This window comes from Caretta caretta, chromosome 27 (genome assembly GCF_965140235.1).
Source record: "Caretta caretta isolate rCarCar2 chromosome 27, rCarCar1.hap1, whole genome shotgun sequence".
Classification (NCBI taxonomy): domain Eukaryota; kingdom Metazoa; phylum Chordata; order Testudines; family Cheloniidae; genus Caretta; species Caretta caretta.
The window spans coordinates 6,182,438-6,203,182 of NC_134232.1; the positions used below are offsets into that span (position 1 = coordinate 6,182,438).

At 49.1% G+C, this 20,745-nt stretch overlaps 1 protein-coding gene and 1 long non-coding RNA gene across 2 annotated transcripts; both read left to right on the top strand.

Moving 5' to 3' along the window:
• Nucleotides 1-770: 770 nt before the first annotated feature.
• LOC142070201 (uncharacterized) lies at nucleotides 771-3,810 on the top strand. Its single transcript, XR_012666208.1, has 3 exons — nucleotides 771-843; nucleotides 1,675-1,818; nucleotides 3,018-3,810. It is a non-coding gene; the product is annotated as an uncharacterized LOC142070201 (long non-coding RNA).
• Nucleotides 3,811-4,853: 1,043 nt separating this feature from the next.
• Nucleotides 4,854-20,460, top strand: LOC125626572 (uncharacterized). The gene is made up of 12 exons (XM_048829661.2): nucleotides 4,854-4,959; nucleotides 5,058-5,201; nucleotides 5,725-5,796; nucleotides 7,985-8,128; nucleotides 8,969-9,040; nucleotides 9,781-9,924; nucleotides 11,353-11,424; nucleotides 12,501-12,644; nucleotides 13,438-13,509; nucleotides 15,392-15,535; nucleotides 17,699-17,770; nucleotides 20,282-20,460. Exons 1-12 carry the CDS (start codon nucleotides 4,854-4,856, stop codon nucleotides 20,458-20,460), a joined length of 1,365 nt encoding a protein of 454 aa, XP_048685618.2.
• Nucleotides 20,461-20,745: the final 285 nt, after the last annotated feature.

The following is a 20,745-nucleotide window of genomic DNA, read 5'->3' on the forward strand; positions in this document are numbered from 1 at the left end:
GAGGGATTCTCTATGTTTTGAATCTAATTACCCTGTAAGGTATTTACCATCCTGATTTTACAGAGGTGATTCTTTTTACTTTTTCTTCTATTAAAATTCTTCTTGTAAGAAACTGAACGCTTTTTTTCATTGTTCTGAAGATCCAAGGGTTTGGGTCTGTGGTCACCTATGCAAATTGGTGAGGATTTTTATCAAACCTTCCCCAGGAAGGGGGGTGCAAGGTTTTGGTGAGGATTTTGGGGGGAAAGATGTTTCCAAATGACTCTTTCCCAATAATAAACCCGGTTAGACGTTTGGTGGTGGCAGCGAAAGTCCAAGGGCAAAAGGTAAAATAGTTTGTACCTTGGGGAAGTTTTAACCTAAGCTGGTAAAAGTAAGCTTAGGAGGTTTTCATGCAGATTCCCATATCTGTACCCTAGCGTTCACAATGGGGAAGGAACCTTGACACAGATACATTCCTCTTTCATTCAGAGCGTCCCTTGGAACGGCAGGGAAATTCTAAAACAGCATTTGTAATAGCAGTTCACATGCTGTAATATTGATACCATGGTGCTGTGGTTCTCAGCCTTTTCCATCACAACACCCCTCTCATGCAGCTGTGATTTTCCAATCTGAGCAGAGCTGGGTGACTGCAAACCCTTGACTCCTCTCCATCACCGGGGGGTCCAGGCTGAGAACCCCAAGATACTGCACAAAGGTTTTGTCTGTCTTTCTGTCTGCTAGTTTCTGTCCATCATTCTTTCCGCATCTGAACTTTGCTTTACCTTGCAGACAACGGGAAGGTGGATTTCAGAGAATTCATAACAGTTTTAACCCAGCTACCTCATTTTCCTGAAGCTACTGGTGAGTGCAGCTTGCAAGGAAATAAGAAGCGGGGGGATCAGATGTGGAATTTCATTTCAATCATTTGGGGCCAAATTCTGCTCTGTGACACCAGTCTAGATCTGGAGTTATTCCACCAACAGCAGTGCAGTTATACAGTGCAACAGTTGATTGCCCAGAACTTTCCCATCTACCCTGTCAGCAGGTGTTGATCCTGCTGGGAAAGGGTTAAGCAGAACTTACTCTGAGGCAGGTAGCGCCCGGATATAAGGGAGGTGGGAGTGGCTCTCTGCGGAAGGAAAGGATCAAGGGTATGGGCTGAGCAGTCCTCTGGGAGGAACCCTAGAAGCATCCAAACATGATGAGAAGGCTTGAGCAGAACTTTATGGGTCTGACCCAAAGCCATGAAGTCCTTCCCTTGGCTTCAATGGGCTTCACATCAGGCCCTTTGTTGTTTTATGGTTGGTTTCTTTGGGTGAGGCTCTCAAAAGGGGCCAGTGCCCAGCAGGAGACACCATAAAGGTTCCTGATGTTCAGAAAGTGCCCCGCACCCACCCTCTGAAAATCACTCCCCTTCTGTGGGTGTCTCAAAATGGAAGCCCCAAAAATCACTGGTTTCTTTTGAAAACCTCACCCGAAAACCAGACCTCAGGACGGGGAGGTGAGTTCGGATTCAGTGCAGTATATGGGCTGTAATTCTGGGGGAGGGCACCTGTGCATGTGGGGGAATGGGGAGGGGCGGGATTGTTTGGCGCCTGTCTTCCCCAATCCTCTCAAGAGTTAAGCAAGACAAATTTTGCACTGAAGCTCTTTTGTGGACAGAACTCTTTGTGTTCCCCACGCATGTTGCAGTACTGAAGGACACCTTCGATGCAATGAGCAACATCAAGGACAATAACATCTGTGTGGACGTGCTGGACTCCACCCTGGCGAGCATGGGAATCATTTTAACAGAGGAGGAACTACGTGAATTACTGGCGTCGGTTACAATTGCTGGTGAGCATGCCAGCTTGCTTTCCACTGGTGAACTGTGTGCTTAGGCAGGCCAGAAGTGAGCACGTAGGGCCTTTCCAGATGTCTGTGTGTACGAGAGCACGTGCCAGCCTGTAAAAGAGAAACATGATCTGTCATAAGCCTTCTGTTGTGCAGTTAGAATTCCTGATTCGCTAGTATATGAGATTGTAATAATAATACCCAGCTCTTCTATAGCTCTTTTCCTCCATAGATTTTAGAGTGCTTTACAAGGGAAGTCAGTAGCATTATCCCCATGTTACAGATGGGGAAACTGTGGCACAAAGCGATAAAGTGACTTACCTAAGGTCAGTAGCAGAGGTGGGACTAGCACTCAGCTCTCCTGAGGCCCAAGCTTGTGCTCTGTCCATTAGCCCAAACTTCTCTCTGAAGGTCGGGCAATACACATCTCCTGCTTATGGAGGTCTTCACCATAGCTGTGACTGTAAATTCATACAGATAAAACCAGCCAGAATTCTGGGCCTGATTCCCTCTCGCCTTGTGCCAACATTTATACCGGTACGAAAGGCGGCCGTTCCGATCTGATAACATTGTACACCCCCAGCGCTGGCTGTCTGCGTCACCTCATTCACCCCCTGTGCTCACTGTGTTCAGCAGAGCAGGTGACCACGCAAGGTGCTGGGCGATGGAGTATTGGGCCCAGAGTGAGCTTCAGTGGACTGACTCATCGCGCTGGAGTCTCATTGATACGAAGGTCCCTTTAGATCTCCCTGGCAGGAGTGAAGGGTATTTTACTAAAAAGAAAAGGAGTACTTGTGGCACCTTAGAGACTAACCAATTTATTTGAGCATAAGCTTTCGTGAGCTACATCGTTGCATCCGATGAAGTGAGCTGTAGCTCACGAAAGCTTATGCTCAAATAAATTGGTTAGTCTCTAAGGTGCCACACGTACTCCTTTTCTTTTTGCGAATACAGACTAACATGGCTGTTACTCTGAAACCGGGTATTTTACTGGCATTTTCAGCTCCCTTTGCACTGCCAGAGTGGGGTAAAGGGACCTTCATGTCGCTGAGAAGTGAGCTCTAAGAGAGAAGTGTCCCACTGAATCTGGACCTTTTGCAGGGCCCCTCCCCCTGAAACTAGTTGTGATGATGATAGCGCTGTGCGACCCACACGTCTCTGCATCCCCCCCCATAATGTCTCCACTACTCTGTGCCTTGCAGAAGACAGGACGGTGAACTTTAAAGACGTCATGATGTGCATGACCGGGACCCGGCGGTTCACTGAGTTTGAAGGTGAGCGGGAGCTTTACAGTAGCTGAAAATGGATGGAAGGTCAACACTGAGCTGTGAACGCTCCCTGGAGAAGCACCGGAAAACTCCAGCTTGGGGAGAGCACTGGTGTTTTTCACACACTCGACTAGTCTGAGCAAGATTAGATTTCTTCCTTGTGGGCCGGTTGTCGGCCATGTGCTGGCCTCAGTCCAGGCTGGGATTTCCAAAGCCGCTTAGAGGACTTTGGTGCCCAATTCCCGTTAGAAACCCATGGAAATGGGGAGTCCAAATCCCACTCCAACTCCTCCGCCGTCAGGATGGTGGGGTGCATGCGAGAACACCACGACAGCCCGGGGGCGCCAGAAAAACCATGTGCTGCTACAAAGCCCCTAGGTGAGGCTGCAACGGACACAGTGGCCCTGGCGCGAGGCGGCTCCCGCATGCATTCAGCTCGGTGGCAGAGACGCACCGGGCATGGTTTGCAGCCATCAGGGCCCTCAGTGACAAGACAGGTTTCGATGACTCTGTGGCTGGTTATGGAGCCTCGTTTAAAAAAAAAAAAAATAAGGGAAGAACAGAAAAAAAAAAAAAGACAAAAGTAAAGAAACGAGAAGGGAGGGGGAGAAGAGGCAAAAGGAGAGCAATGTCTCCATTTCCAGCTGCTAGGAATTCATCTCTTCCTGTGAGTCTGAGGTGCCTCTTCTCTGACACAATATTCGCTCTTTAGCTGCCTGGCAGCTGTGCCAAGCCGCTGTCCCTGGAGGCAGTCTGCTCTTCCAGCTAAGCTATCTGAGCCCTTTGGCTGCAAGCACAGGTATAGAGAACCAAGCTCTCTGTGTGCTGGGGAGTTCCCAGGAGGATGGGCTATAGCCCAGCCCACAGCTCTGGGAAGTCATCTTTAAGGAGGTATTTGGAATCGTAGCGGTTCTGTTGCCTGGCCCAAATCACTCTCTGTTGATGTAACAGCAGAGGAATTGCCGGACTGGATTCGACCAAGGGTCCGTCTAACCCAGTATCCTGTCTCTTTCAGGAACTAGTATCTGATGCTTCAGGGAAAGATTGGGACGGGGGGAACAACCCATCATGAGTTTACATAAGCTATTACCAGCAGGAGAGTGGGGTGGGGGGAGAGAAAACCTTTTGTAGTGATAAACACCCATTTTTTCATGATTTGTGTGTATAAAAACAAACATCTTCTGTATTTTCCACAGTATGCATCCGATGAAGTGAACTGTAGCTCACGAAAGCTTATGCTCAAATAAATTGGTTAATCTCTAAGGTGCCACAAGTACTCCTTTTCTTTTTGAAAATAATCCAGGAAGTTCCTTCCTAGCCCACTCACCCAGTGGCTGCCTTCTGCCCTGCAGCAGGAGGGGATTTAGTGCTGAGAATCTGTTATCCAGTTTAATGGAGGAATCGATGTTCTCATCCATACACCTCTCATCAAGGAAGGTTCTCATGTGGCTCGTTAGTTTTCTCAAATGCTCGTCCGTGCAGGGACTGATTCCTGAATATCTATTCTGGATTAAGTCCATATTCTGGAATAAGAGCGTCCACACATGGAGTTAATCAGGAATAGTCAATCCGCTTTAAAATCACACCCTACTTTATTCCAGATTAAGTTTCAGATGTAGACACACCCTTACCGTTGCCTCTGCATTTAGAAACCAGGGCTCCCCTTCCATAATTGATTACTTCGTTTCTACAGCAACCTTATATCCACAGTTAACCGTCCATTATTTGATTCTGGGGCTCCCCTTAAAGTGATACCCCTCTAATTTGGTGATGGGAGCGTGGATAGGAGACTTCCAGACTGAAGGGGCTCAATTCTCCATTGCCCTGTACTTTATGGAGTCGTTTGCACCTTGTGCCAAGCTGCCCTTCGGATCAAGTGACGTTCCACACCTGCTGTACCCCAGCGACTGCACCTGGCTACTTTAACAGAGAGCCAGGCTCAGAGATGCCTCTCTGCTCTCCCTGTCCCTGCAGCTTTGCAGGATGCTTTCAACGCGCTCAGCAAAATCAGCGGAGACAAGATCGAGGTGAGCAACTTGCCGTCGGCTCTGAAGGCCATGGGGATCCATTTGACCCCCAAGGAGTTGCAAGAAGCTCTAACGTCCTGCCCTGCTGACGGTGAGTGTCTGAAGGGTTCGTCTCTTGGGGTTTGGCAGGGCAAGTATGCTTGTTCTGCCCAGCCTGGGTGTATGTGGTTACTGGCTGTGTGAGAGTCTGAGGTGAAAGATGTGGGATCCTCTCTTCTTCTGGAATTGCCAGGGGGAGGGCTAGGGTTCCTGGGACCGTCTGAGGAGAAGGAAAACCAGTGGGAGGGTTAGGCAGCTGGGTGGTGCATCATCTCTGGTTTGCTGGAGACAGGCTGGTATCAATGCAGGACTGTGGGAGGCTTGGGGAAGGGAGTTAGGACCATGCTTGGAGGAAGGGGTCATAGGAAAATTTGCAGTTGAGACGCTCTGGGCCCAATTCCCGCCCTTGTAACACCAGGCCATTTCTGCAGTAACTCCCCCGAAGTCACTGCAGTTACTCCAAGTTTCCACCGGCGTAACTCATTTCCAGACTTGCCCTTCCGCCTGGCAGTCTCTTTGCCCAGTGTTGTCTGTTTGCCGTGCCTTTCCTTTCTGAGCCATTCTCTGCCTTGCAGAATCGGGGAGGGTGAATGTGAAGGAATTCATGAAGGTTTTGACCAACATCCCATGCTTCTCTGAATATGTAGGTGAGTAGCAGAGAAATCGGAGAAACAGCTTGGTCTGGGGTGTTGATAGATTGTATAGTCAGTTTCTTGACCCCACTTTGGTTTGTTATGATGGAACATATTCAAGAGACCAAATTAATAACAAGTGTCAGTCAGGTTTATTAATGGTGTACAGGAAAAAGGTTCTGTGGAATACTAGTCTCTGAGGAGCCATCCCATGTAGCGATGTTACATTCACCTTACACAGAAGCTGTGTCCCCAGCTGACTCATTTCAGCTGGTATTAGTTATCTGATGATTTTACAAGTTACACATCTCCTTACACATCACTAAAATCCAACCCACCAGTTTGTCCCAGTTCCCTAATTTGTTGTTTTGTGTTAGAGGGCTTATTCCTTCACCCACTTACTTCCCTGGTCCTTCTCGCATGAACAGAGAGCAACAATACCCAAAGTCCAAAGGTGCAAACAATTCGATGTTTATTGGGGTGAACTTCCAGCAAGCATGATTCCAGTTTCCTTCCTTAGTGTCCTCCTTCCCAGCTCTGACACCACAGAGCCTTACACCTGTGTCCCTGTTCCCATTCCTACCCTTAGCCAAACATGATTCCAACTTCCTTACTCCCATTCCCATTTCCCCCTTTAGCAAAACATGATTCCAATTTTCTTACCCCCATTCCCTGTTCCCATCTCCCCCTTTAGCAAAACATGATTCCAATTTTCTTACCCCCATTCCCTGTTCCCATCTCACACACCCACATGCCCACCCCACCCCCACCCACACCCAGTCACTTCCTCATTGACTACAGATTATATAGTAAAACTTGAGTTCTGCTTAGCTATACCTTAACCAATCATTTTCCTGAAATTTAACTAACCAATCCTAACATATTGTAACATGATTATGTAACCAATTATATCCCACCACCTTAATTAGTTTACCCCCAGCAAAATTAATTATACAGCAGACAGGAACAATCACAGAACCAGACAGAGATTATACAGACAAACAATAGCAAAGTGGGAACTACAATGATAAGACAACACAGAAGTGAGGATTTCACATCCCAGCTATTGATAAGTGAGTTCTTGCCAGACAGGATGCTATCAAACTAAGTTTCCTTTTACATTTTCTAGGCACTTCCCTTTCTCTGGAGGTGATAGGAATACAATCCTGTCCTGATAGTGCCTAACAGCCCAATAGCACCTTATTTCAATGTGACTAGTTTGGAAGGTGAGGATGTGACCGTTCGCTTCCCAGCTTATGGCTGCCTCTGCTGCTTAGCCAAAGGCCTGAGCCTAAGCACAGGGCCACAAACTGTCACAGTAAGAGAAGGCCCTTACACTGGCAGACAGTGGTTTTGATTCTTTCTTTTATACCTCTGGAACTAGCCAAGTGATAAGAATACACCTAAATTCTTAAAGTACAGGCCTTTGCAGACAGGCCTGAATATCTATATCCTAACATTTTGTTCCTGCCGTCTCTTTGTTCTGAATACCGGCATTCCAGGTACTGCTCCCTGAAAATCCTTCCCTAGCTTGTACTAAGACATAGAATGAATATATCTGTATTTTGACATGTTTCCTATATGCTTATTATGCCTAATGCCTTATGCAAATGCAAGGAGTTATGGGATAGTTAGCATAAGTGAACAGGATTATGGTATAGGCCAATTTAGGCTTTATCATTAATGCAATATTTGTGCTTAAGGTTATTGGTGCTTGATTCATATTTATATATGGTGCAGATAATACATATTATTAATATGAGATATATTTATGTGCTAGCCAGCATATGTTATTCGGGGGATAGGGCACTGGAGTGGGACTCCGGAGACTGGGGTTCTATTCCCAGCTCTGCCACTGGCCTGCTGGGGGACCTTAGTCAAGTCAGTGCCCTGCTCTGTGCCTCAGTTTCCCCTTTGTTCTGTCTTTTAGAGTGTAAGCTGCTCAGGGGAGGGACTCGCTTACTACTCAGGGCCGTGAGGCTCTGAATCTCTAGGCAAAACCGAAATATGAATTTCTATGGAGCTGTAGCTCATCTAGTCAAGATTGAAGGCTCTGTTTTATACATATGGCCCTATAAGTCTGTTGTTGTTTCCTCCACTATTAACAGACCCCTTTTGACAGCACTACTGAGGCTGCAGCCATTGCTTTAATCAGCCACCCCCTCTCTGTAACTTGCTTTTTACCATGGCTGTGTGTCTGCAGCACTGCAGGATGCCTTGGAGACCATCAGCAAGATCAAAGAGGATAAGGTCCCTGTTTCTCAGCTGGAGCAAATCCTGAACAGCATGGGCATTCATCTGACCAAAGAGTCACTCCAGGAAGGGCTAAAGACCGCTACTGTTGATGGTGAGCATCTCCCATATCGGCCCTTCTGCTGGAGGGGAACGTGGGCTTGGAGGTTCCACGTTCGTATGCCGCTCAGCGCCCGTGTTCTCTGCTGTGCATTAGATCCCACCAGAAGCCGAGCACGCTGGCCCTGATCCAGCAAAGCACTTATGCACTTGCTTGATGTTCAGCACATGAGCATGAGTCCCACCAATATCATCCAGTCAGGAAACAGAAATATACCACGTGACCTAGGGATCCAGTCACGCCTGCGTGACAGTCAGATGCCAGATATTCCCAACTAACTTACGAAGATCAAGAATTGCTTGTAGAAAATAATCAGCAAATAATCTATGACTTATTTGCCCAGCAATAGTAGGGAGTAGTGTCTGCCTGGGGCTTTCTCAAATGCTTCCTATGCATCTCCCAGACAAAAATTGTAAATAAATAAATGAGGAGGAAAGCACGGGGGGAATTCTATAATTAATGTGTGGGGAAAAGAGGCAATACGGTCCAATGGGCAGCACACTAGACTTGGAGTCAGGAGAGGTGGGATTGAACCTATTTGAGCAATTGGCCTGCTGGGTAACCAGGGGCAAGTCCAGACCCGTATCAGCTATATGCCTCAGTTTCCCCATCTGTAAATTGGAGGTAATTGTATGTACCTCCTTTGTAAAGTTCTTGGAGATCTCCCCATGAAAAGTACTATCTAAGGAGCTATTATTAAACTGTCTCTCTCATATGCCAATTTCCACAAATGCTGTGTTTCTGTAAGTCTCTATGAGACGCACTATATAAGAGCTAGGTATTCTAACAACAACAATAATATCCATCCATTGATGTTTAATTTGTATTTTACAGGGGATGGAAAGGTGAATTTCAAAGACTTTCTCACCTCCTTGGGTGATACCCAGAACTTCTCTGAGCTGGAAGGTAAGTGCGGGGTTTAGAAGAAAGGAAATAAAAGAGGCAAATTGTATAAATAGAAAATGATCCAGTCCATTAGCTCTGTCCAAGAACAACTTCCACAATCACCCATCTGCTACCAGCAGTGTACACCGGCAAAACTGTCTCCACGGTCAGCTGCAGGAGCAAAATGGGAGCCTGTTCTTAAAAATCAGGCCCGTTTGGTGAAATTCACCCTGAGCCAAGGCCAGCGCTCCACTAAAATCCCACTTAAGTTCTTGAAATGGCACTTAAGTGGTGCATGGATCCCATATATGGGGATGAATTTCACCTACAATGAATCACTCAGCAAATAGCACAAGGTCTCTAATGTCAGTAGCATTGAAATTCTCACCCGGCTTTTACAAGTCCTTCAGATCTGTCACTCCCAGTGCTGTGGCTCCCAGAGTCTGCTCTTTATTGCTATGGAAAATGAATCACCAGCACGTGCTTTATCTGTGTGTGCTAATGCACGAGCATACCTTTGTGTCTGCAAAAAGCCAAGTTTGCATGTCCCGTGGGAACACGTGAATAATTTGCGGGTAACACTGGATTGTCTTTGGCAATTTTTGCCTAAGAATCCAGGCGGATTTAAGAGATCTCTAGAGAAAAAGATTTGTAAATTTGTCTTCTTAGAGGTCAGTAATCTGGTCAGCCTGTCTTTAGTGCTATTTAACTGGTGACTCGTGGCCCGTCTAACACCCTGCCCCTTCCCTGTGTGTTTTCAGCATTGCAGAATGCCACCAAAGTTGTCAGCGGGATGCAAGGAGGTAAGATTCACGTGGATGACCTGAAATCCACCCTGGAAAATCTGGACATCTCGCTAAAGGAGGAGGAGCTCCAGGAGACACTGAAGGCCGTTGCTGTTGATGGTGAGCATTGTAGTCCTCACTCTGCAGACACCAGGTGCAGCCGGTGTTGGTGTTCGCATGCATTGCTGCAGACGTGGTGCCCGGTACTCATTATACAACAAGGAGGGCGCGTGGGCTAAAGGATGGAGCACTTCTGTGTGAATCAGGACTCCTGGGTTCTGTTGCTGCCTCGGACACTAGCTCCCTTGATGAGCTGGGGCTTGTCACTTTGCCTCTGTCTCTCTGTAAAACTGGGAGAATGATATTTACTTGCCACCCCGTGGAGTCCTGGAACGTCCTCAATTAATGTTTCTAAAGGGCTTTTGAGACCATCTGTGGGGAGGTCCTTCATCAGCACAAATAAATACCTGTCTCAGCAACTCCACAGCCCTCGGCACTGTAGTATCTGAGTGCCTCACAATCAGCCATGGCCTTTTGTCCTCACAGCACCCCTGTGAACAAGGCAGGGACCATTCCCCTTTTACTGAAGGGGAAATGAGACCCAGGGCATAGGCTCTGAGGTTTTTTCTTTTCCCCAGAGGTGCTCCAGAGACCCTGCCTTCACGCCACCTCTTCCGGCCCCCAAGCCCTTCCCACAGTGGCCAATCAGCTGATTGGGGGTGCCGCCAAACAGCTGCGGTTGGTGGCTGCTAAGCACCCACTTTTTTTTTTCCTATAGCCCAGGGTAGACTAAGCGACATGCCCAAGGAGACACCAGGAATCTGTGGCTGAGCTGGAAGTTGACTCCAGTTCTCTTCAGTCCTGGGGCTTGTCTACATGGCGCTGCAGTCCAGTTTACGGGGGGGGAGGGGGGTGAACTGCAGAGCACTCAAACTTGTTGCACTGTCCCTGCCCCATAAAAACCCCGCTGGCACGAACTGAAAGGTACCTAGTTCACGTTGATGTAGTCCTGTTGGAGAGCAACACATTCCACACCCCCGCAGCCTGGACTGCGCCGTGTAGACAAGCCCCAAGTCCTAGGCACTAGACCAGGGGTGGGCAAACTTTTTGGCCCGAGGGCCACACCGGGCTTGCGAAACTGTATGGAGGGCCGGGTAGGGAAGGCTGTGCCTCCCCAAACAGCCTGGCCTCCACCCCCTATCCGCCCCCTCCCACTTTCTGCCCCCCTCAGAACCCCCGACCCATCCAACCTGCCCTGCTCCTTGTCCCATGACTGCCCCCTCCCGGGAACCCCCCCACACTCCCTGTCCCCTGACTGCCCCAACCCCTATCCACCCCCTCGCCCCCTGACAGGCTCCCTGGGACTCCCATGCCTATCCAACCCCCACATTCCCTGTCCCCTGACTGACTCCACCCCATCCAACTACCCCCTGCTCCCTGTCCCATGACTGGCCCTTGGGACCCCCTTCCCTTTATCTAAACCCCCCCCGCCCCCTTACCATTCCCCTCATCCCTCTCCGCCCATCTCAGCTGTTCTGTCCCTTGCAGAGCGCGGGACCGTGAACCTGAAGGAGTTCCTGACGGCTCTCACCAGCATCCCGCACTTCTTGGACTCCGCGGGTGAGCAAATCACAGTTACAGGAGCGAGGGCCCCTTAGAAAATCCTGATCGCGCTCGCCAGCCTTGGACTGTCCCCGGATCTGAGCTCACCACAGAGCACCCACACAAAGCAATCTCCTGCGTTGCCCAAGCAAAGCCCTGAGCATCCCTCTTAACACGCGGTCCTCCTGAAGGGAAAAGCCGGAACGAAGAAGGAGGCGCTGGCAAACTGGAAGGGAAGCCAAGCTCTAGGACGGAAGTTTTAACACCTCTCCATTAGCGCAGCTCTATGTTGTATTTGCGAGAGGCAGCAAAGGGCAAATTTGCTCATTCCATTGGCCTACGTGGAACGTCCCCCACCCCATCATACCCCAGTGCCACTGAGAGCAGAACTTGCCCCGTGACAGGAAAGATTTTCAAATGAGCTTGGCCCCTCGGGTGCACGTTGGTTGCTGGGCCCTTTGGAACAGCTGGTCCCAACTGAGGCCACTGAGCACTTGGAAATCTGACCCTCCGTGTAAACTGCTTGTGGTGCTGACAGTCCTTGCCAGCCCACAGGCAAATCCTTTGCAGGGGCCGTTTCTCCTCTCACATCTTGTGAAGATTATTTTCCATAAGAGACAAAGATTCTGTGGCCCATTTCTAGGTCGATTTTTCCCTCCAAGGGATGCAAACACAGGGCCTGATCCTGGTCTTCCTGAGGGTGGTGTAAATCAGGAGTGACTCCCATCAGAATCAGTGGTGTTCCACCCCGAAAGTACATGTGTAAGCCCTGGCATGTGTCTGGTAGAGGGGCTTCATGGGACCTTTTTAACTCATTCTTCAGCGAGTAAATTCCCGAGCACATCGAGTCTCCTTGTTCTGCCCTTCCACACACCGGGGCTGTCCCTTACACCTGAGAGAAGTGAGCATATAGCATTTTATACCCACTTTGCATCAGTAGAAAAGGTGGACCCTCTGCTAGTGTAAATCAGCATTGGCTTGAGTGGAGCTGCTCTGATTTACACCTGCATAGATATTTAGGGCTAGATCCTATGCAAGGTATGCCAGGCTGTGGAGAATTGAGCCCCCCATAGCTGTCCGATCTTGACCGGCAGTGCTGCAGGACGCCATCAAGGCCTTCAGCAGGATCAAAGAAGACAAAGTTGATCTGCAGGACATGGGTTCCATTCTGGCCAGCTTGGGGATCAGCGTATCCAGTGAGGAGCTGCAGGAGGCTTTGCAGAAGATTTCCCCGGACGGTGAGCATTACCGCCAGCTGCCTGTTTTCCCTGGGTGCCACCTTCCCTGATGAGTCACCTGGGGAGCTGACACACAGAGGGAGCTTGGAAGATGGAGTGAGTTACACCAGCTTGGCCATTGCTTGATTCATTTAGACTCCCCTACGAATTTGGCCCTGTGTCTGTGTTGCCATGTTAAGGGCCGTGTCCATGTTAGAATACGTGGAGTCTGTGTGGTGACAGATCTGTGGTGGAGAGTCTTAAAAGAACAGTATCCCAACCCTGTCCAGGAGCCTTTGTCCCTTGCTTGTGGGTTGGGTCAAACATCGCTTGTTGGCTAATGCTAATCTCCACGGGCTGAAAACTTAATAAGGTTTGGGTGGGGGAGGAAAGAATTTCGGTGGAGTTGCAGAGAGCAGAATTTGGCCTGATATGTTTAAGACACAATGGCATCCTGCCAGTATTACATGTGCACTAAATGCACCTGCAAAATCTAGCACCGTTGTTGCCGGCTGATACAGAAATTGTACGTGTCTGCTTGTGTGTGTCAGCGTCACAATAACCTGGTTCTCGTGTTTTACACAATCCCATGTATTTATTTTTAGGCACATTTTCATCCCTTATTTATAGAAACTTTCTTAAAGTCACAACAGTCTTGCATCTAGGGAGATTTACTGCCATATCTGCTGTCCTGACTATCCATCATACTGGGTGTTAACTTTAAGGCGTTTTCTAAGTTAAACAAGAGGGTCTGTCTTCACGCTGGGTGTTTTGCCCAATGTCCATTCTGTCTGCTGTGTCCTCTACCTTGCAGAAGATGGGAAGGTGAACTTCAAAGAAGTTCTGATGAATTTGATAGACACCCAGCACTTCTCAGAAACTTCAGGTGAGTGAGAACAGGTATCCTTCAAAAGTAGATCTCCCTAGGCACATTTGTGGAAATCAAAAGGGCAGGTTCTGGTCTCATGACTTGGGTTTAAATCCAGACTAACTCTATAGACTTCAATGCACATAGTCTAGATTTATATCAATATAAATGAAAGGAGAATCTGGTGCCAAATATACTTATTATTTAGCTCCAGTGATCCAAGCAGATGTTCATTTCGGCTTCCTTTATATCTCATGGGAAGTTGATACTTTTCACCTTGTTCTCTAGCTTCATCTCCTGTTTAGAATGTTAGCAATACAGGTTACAGGTTAGCAATACAGGGTAGAGTTGATCTCAGCAGAAGTCCATGGACCAAATTCTCTGTACGGTTTGTAGCTACCAAATGCTGAAGCCTAAATTTTATGAACAGGAGTACTTGTGGCACCTTAGAGACTAACACATTTATTTGCACATAAGTTTTCGTGGGCTACAGCCCACTTCATCAGATGCATACAGTGGAAAATACAGTAGGACAATTTTATATACACAGAGAACATGAAACAATGGGTGTTACCATACACACTGTAACGAGAGTGATCAGGAAAGGTGAGCTATTACCAGCAGGAGAGGGAAAAAAAACAAACAAACCAAAAAAAAAAAAAACCTTTTGTAGTGATAATCAAGGAGGGCCATTTCCAGCAGTTGACAAGAACATGTGAGGAACAGTGGGGGGGGGGGGAATAAACATGGGGAAATAGTTTTACTTTGTGTAATGACACATCCACTCCCAGTCTTTATTCAAACCTAAGTTAATGGTGTCCAGTTTGCAAATTAATTCCAATTCAGCAGTCTCTCGTTGGAGTCCGTTTTTGAAGTTTTTTTGTTGTAATATTGCGACTTTTAGGTCTGTAATCAAGTGACCAGAGAGGTTGAAGTGTTCTCCAACTGGTTTTTGAGTGTTATAATTCTTGATGTCTGATTTGTGTCCATTTATTCTTTTGTGTAGAGACTGTTCGGTTTGGCCAATATACAGGGCAGAGGGGCATTGCTGGCACATGATGGCATATATCACATTGGTAGACGTGCAGATGAACGAGCCTCTGATAGTGTGGCTGATGTGATTAGGCCCTATGATGGTGTCCCCTGAATAGATATGTGGACACAGTTGGCAACGGGCTTTGTTGCAAGGATAGGTTCCTGGGTTAGTGTTTTTGTTGTGTGGTTGCTGGTGAGTATTTGCTTCAGGTTGGGGGGCTGTCCGTAAGCAAGGACTGGCCTGCCTCCCAAGATCTGTGAGTGATGGGTCACATAAACACCACCCTATCCCAGAAACCTACTGACTGCTGTACTTACCTACATGCCTCCAGCTTTCATCCAGACCACACCACACAATCCATTGTCTACAGCCAAGCTCTACGATACAACGGCATTTGCTCCAACCCCTCAGACAGAGACAAACACCTACAAGATCTCTATCAAGCATTCTTAAAACTACAATACCCACCTGCTGAAGTGAAGAAACAGATTGACAGAGCCAGAAGAGTACCCAGAAGTCACCTACTACAGGACAGGCCCAACAAAGAAAGTAACAGAACACCACTAGCTATCACCTTCAGCCCCCAACTAAAACCTCTCCAGCGCATCATCAGGATAGGTTGTAGATCCTTGAAGGATGACCCATCACTCTCACAGATCTTGGGAGACGGGCCAGTCCTTGCTTACAGACAGCCCTGGTGACTTGAAGACATCTAATTTGTTTAAGTAATTTTTAACTCGTTCTTTCCCTGTCTTAGCCTCTGATCCTCCCTCATTTTCACTGGCACATTAGGACACCACCCTGCGCTGATGCAGAGAGATGACCCAGTTAATGCTTTGCTTTATATTCTCTGCACATTTGCAGCCATGCAGGAGGCCTTGGATGTCATCAGCAAGGTTGAGGGTGACAAAATTGCTGTTTCTCACCTGGAGTCGGCTCTGGCCAACATAGGGATCACTTTATCCAAGGGAGAGCTGGAGGAAGCACTGAAGCATGCTACAGTGGATGGTAAGCAACCTTAGCAGGGCGGGTGCATCACCACATTTGTTTATAGGTGGCTAATCATGTGTATGGCACAATACGTGGGGTTGGTGAATACTCAAGCATCAATGCTGGCAAATGCAGGTGATCCTTTTAATGCAACATTTTCCACAGCAGCAAGGGAGATCCTTGCTCTGTCCAGTGGTCTGGTGCCGTTTCTCTTTGGCTGGGGAATTTAATTGTTCAGGTCTAGGTATCACCCAGCATCTGGAAACACATGGGGCATGTTCTGATGGGACCCTTTGTAGCTGTGGGGAGAGCAGAGGAACAAAGAGTCTCCCCTGTGTGTATGGCCAGCTCAGAGGCCTCTCTCTAATGCAGTCACTGTGTTCTGGGGTGCAAGGCACCCTGAGGAGGAAGGGCCATGGCCCTGGCCAAGCAGGGTGTTCGTCACATGTGCAAATACAGCTCTGCTTGCTTACGTGTGGCCGGGTCGGCCCCTCCATGTGGACTTGGAGCATTGGCCTGGGGCCAAGTGTCTCCTCTCGGCCAAGCTGACTTTGTGCTGTTGACACAGTGGTCAGTGGAGGAGGCAGGAAGCAGCTGGAGCGACGTGCCAGAGAATCCCCTCATGCAGGGTGACCCTGTGATGGCACGCAGCTGGCAGAGGCAGCGTCGCCCCCTCCTGCACATGCGCCGTCGCTGCTTCCTGCCCCAGACTCGCCCTCACTGCAGCAATAGATGTGGCCGGGGAGCAGAGGTGAAAGTAAGCCAGTACGCCCCGGTACGGCCTACCGGTTAGAGCAATTTAAAGCCCTGGGGTAGCGGCGGCGGGGCTCTGGCGAGGATTTAAAGGGCCCCGGAGTTCCAGGCCCTGCTACCCCCCGGCCCTTTAAATCCCCAACGGAGCCTGGCCGCCGCTACCCCAGGGCTCGGGCAGCAGGGCTCAGCCGGGGATTTAAAGGGCTCGGGGCTCCGGCAGCCGCTACCACAGCAGAGCCCCAGGCCCTTTAAAGTTCTGCCAGCGCCCAGAGCCCCGGGGTAGCAATGGCAGCCGGGAGTCCCCAGGGCTCCTCAGTGATTTAAAGCGTCCAGGGCTCCGCTGCGGTAGCGGCAGCTGGAGCCCTGGGCCCTTTAAATCACTCCCAAGCCCCGGGGTTCCCAGCCGCCTCTGCAGCTGGTAACTCGGGGGTGATTTAAAGGGCCCCGGGCTCCCAGCCGCCACTACCGCAGCTGGAGTCCTGGCCCTTTAAATCTTGATTTAAAGGGCCCGGGGATTTAAGGTCCTGCCTCTTCTGGTTGAGGCCAAACCCCCTAATCAGGACTCTGGCATACCAGTGAGTCCTCTAACTTACTTTCACGCCCGCCGGGGAGGGGATGTGCCCAGGGATCAAAGGGAGCAGTGGGTGGCTGAGAACCAGGGAGCCCCGCTCAACCTATGGCCTGCCCCTCTGTGCCCGCACTGTGCCCAGACCCAGTGGAGAATTGTGCCCTGGTTCCTAGGGTCCACTGCTGCTGCCATGAACGTGCATGCAAGTCCCACTGAACTCCATGGCACTCATGGGGCAGTCTGCCAAGCCCGAAGGGCATTGCAGGTCAGCTGGTGATCTAGTTGCTTCGGAGCCAGGAAACCTGCCTTCTAGCCCTGTTCTGTTATTCCAGGGCATGGGACCTTGGCTGCATGTGACTTGCCCATTCTTTCAAAGGTGGCCAGTGATTTTGGGCTGCGGGCATCTGACTGGAGACAGTTTGGGCCTGTGTTTCAGAGGTGTTTCAGGGCACCTCCGAGCCCAGCACTCTGGTACAGGTATCAGAGGGGGGGGGGTCCCTTTGGGGGGGGGTCCTCAGAACTGAGTCCCCCCCAGGTGGAACCCGCTGGTGAGGGTGTGTTACAGGATCTTCTCTGTTGCCAATCCACAGAGGATCTGAGTCTGTTACAGCCCCAGCTAGGGCTTTATGGCTCCCTAGTTCAAGCAGTAGTAGTTGAGACTTCCCTCTGGAGGTCTCCGGACTGGTTCAATCCCAGGTATCTTGGCTCAGATGGCGGCCTCCCACAAAGTCAATCGCTGCGTCAGAGAATGACCTTCCCTTCCCTGAGCCTCTGTTTTCCCACCCCTGTAACCGACGGTACAGCTGGGCGCTCTGCCTTTCTGCCTCCTCTCTACATCTGAACTGTGCGTTATCTTGCAGGAGATGGGAAGGTGAATTTTAAAGAATTTCTGAAGGGTTTGACCAGCACCAAACGTTTTTCCAGAACCTTAGGTGAGTGAGGAGCTGCGGTGGATGGAAGATGCTTTGCATCATGGAATTCTGGCTGTGTTTGCAAGGGTACCACAGTTCTCTATGGCATTTTAGGCATCTCTTTGGCATGCCCAGCTATCATCGTCTGTATCATTTGGGGCCAGATGAGAGACCAATCACGGATTCCTGTACCCAGTAGATCCTCAAGTGGTCAGTGCAGCTGGTTTATGGCCCGTTGGTGGCACAACACAGCTGAGGCTTCCTGGTAAATGGTATTTGCTTCATGACTGACAAAGAGCTTAGGACATGAAACACAAGAATCGCTTGACTGACAGTGCCACACTCTTAGAATAGTCCAAACTGTGATCTTCCAACGGGGTCTTAGCACCAGGGAGGGAGAATACAGAGCGTCCTGTCTCATCCCTAGTTTTATGTCTAGCTCTTTTCTCCCATAGCTTGCATTTGGCCCTACGGTGAATTCCGCTCCCCCACAGAAGCACGTTGCAAACATCCAGTGTAGACAGAGCCACCCAGTGTCTGACTACCATCAACAGATTGTAACAGCAATCAATGCCAGGAAGATCTTGGTGGTGGGCCCTTCTTAACCCAAGAGACGCTCTCTGTCCAGCAGAATGAGTCCAGCTGTCCATGGCTGAGCTGTTCCATGGAGCTCCTTTTCGTGCGAAGATTATCACCCAGACTTATCAGCTAGGACAGACCTACGACAGGATGTTCTGATTAGGCAGGAAGAAAAGGAGTACTTGTGGCACCTTAGAGACTAACCAATTTATTTGAGCATGAGCTTTCGTGAGCTACAGCTCACTTCATCGGATGCATAGCGTGGAAACTGCAGAAGACATTATATACACACAGAGACCATGAAACAATACCTCCTCCCGCCCCACTGTCCTGCTGGTAATAGCTTATCTAAAGTGATCATCAAGTTGGGCCATTTCCAGCACAAATCCAGGTTTTCTCACCCTCCGCCCCCCCCCCCACACACAAACTCACTCTCCTGCTGGTAATAGCCCATCCAAAGTGACCACTCTCTTCACAATGTGTATGATAATCAAGGTGGGCCATTTCCTGCACAAATCCAGGTTCTCTTACTCCCTCACCCCCCTCCAAAAATCACACACACAAACTCACTCTCCTGCTGGTAATAGCTTATCCAAAGTGACCACTCTATATAATATTATAACATTCATAAACCCGTCGGAGAACACTTCAATCTCTCTGGTCACGCAATCACAGACATGAAGGTCGCTATCTTACAACAAAAAAACTTCAAATCCAGACTCCAGCGAGAAACTGCTGAATTGGAATTCATTTGCAAATTGGATACTATTAATTTAGGCTTAAATAGAGACTGGGAGTGGCTAAGTCATTATGCAAGGTAGCCTATTTCCCCTTGTTTTTTCCTACCCCCCCCAAACGTTCTGGTTAAACTTGGATTTAATCTTGGAGAGTGGTCAGTTTGGATGAGCTATTGCCAGTAGGAGAGTGAGTTTGTGTGTGTGTGTGTGTCCCCGGGGCGGGGGGGGTGAGAGAGCCTGGATTTGTGCTGGAAATGGCCCACCTTGATTATCATGCACATTGTAGGGAGAGTGGTCACTTTGGATAGGCTATTACCAGCAGGAGAGTGAGTTTGCGTGTGTGGTTTTTGGAGGGGGGTGAGGGAGTGAGAGAACCTGGATTTGTGCAGGAAATGGCCCAACTTGATTATCATACACATTATTACCTATTACCAGCAGGACAGTGGGGCGGGAGGAGGTATTGTTTCATGGTCTCTGTGTGTATATAATGTCTTCTGCAGTTTCCACGGTATGCATCCGATGAAGTGAGCTGTAGCTCACGAAAGCTCATGCTCAAATAAATTGGTTAGTCTCTAAGGTGCCACAAGTACTCCTTTTCTTTTTGCGAATACAGACTAACACGGCTGTTACTCTGAAACCTGATTAGGCAGGGTGGCCTTAACTCATTTCCCCTTGTGACTCTTCTTCCCATTCTCCATGAGAAGGGGACCCAGAGAAGAGAGACTTAGTGAAGGAGAAAAGCAGGATATTACCATTGAGCTGAGTTACTCTGAGCTTTCCTACATCCCAGAGTTCACCCATCAATTCACCACCCCACTCCTCCTTCAGGGAGGGCAGACAGGGGTTACAGAGAGAGGAAACAAAGGGCTGAAAATGGGCCATAAATAAACTCCATGCGGGATGTGGCTGTCTCCATTAGGGACGTCTCTAAAGGAGACAGAACTCCAGTTACACTTAAGTAGACAGGTCTGCTTCCAGGGCCTGAACCAATGTCCATCTGGAAGTATTTCCATTGCCTTGGCTGGGCTTTGGATCAGACCTCTAGCTTTTGGTGCTGCTAAGAGTTCCCATTGAGTTCTCTTTCAAAGCTAAGAATTAGGGTCACATTTTCTTCTTCTCCAAGCAGCGTTCCCAACTAATCCCCTCCTCCCCCTGTCAGGAGTGGGCTGACTCTGCCGACTGGAGGCCTCACTACACCTTCTCTTCATGCTTGCAGAGATGGAAGGGGCCGTGAAAGCCATTGGCGTGATCAAAGAGGACACAGTGGACGTTCATCACCTGGAATCCATCATGCGCAACATGGGGATTCATTTAACCCCGGAGGAGATTCAGAAGGCGCTGAAGCATGTTATCTATGAGGGTGAGCGTTTCAAACAGCCTCCTGTTCTTTGGTGAGGCCTGTACTTTTTCTGGGGATGGGGAGGTGCTGTTTTTACACCTGTGAGGATACCTGGGGTGGGGTTCGGGTGTGTAGGGGCTACTCATTCCGTTTAAAACCAACTCCTGTGCTGTCATGAGCAAAATCCCTTCTCTGATCATTAACCTTTGACCTCATGCCCATCGTTCTAGTGGTCAGACAAAGTCTGCAATTAGTGGTCTATGACACAGTTGTCCTGTCCCTGGCTCGAGGATTTTAACAGACCTGCAGACACATCAGAAGGAGGCCTTGTCTTCTTCAGG

Coding starts and splice junctions, on each gene's coding strand:
- LOC125626572 (XM_048829661.2), top strand. CDS start 4,854: ATGGGAGCGTGGATAGGAGACTTCCAGACTGAAGGGGCTCAATTCTCC. Junction 4,960..5,057: donor CAAGCTGCCCTTCGGATCAA/GTGACGTTCCAC, acceptor CTGTCCCTGCAG/CTTTGCAGGATGCTTTCAAC. Junction 11,425..12,500: donor GCACTTCTTGGACTCCGCGG/GTGAGCAAATCA, acceptor CTTGACCGGCAG/TGCTGCAGGACGCCATCAAG.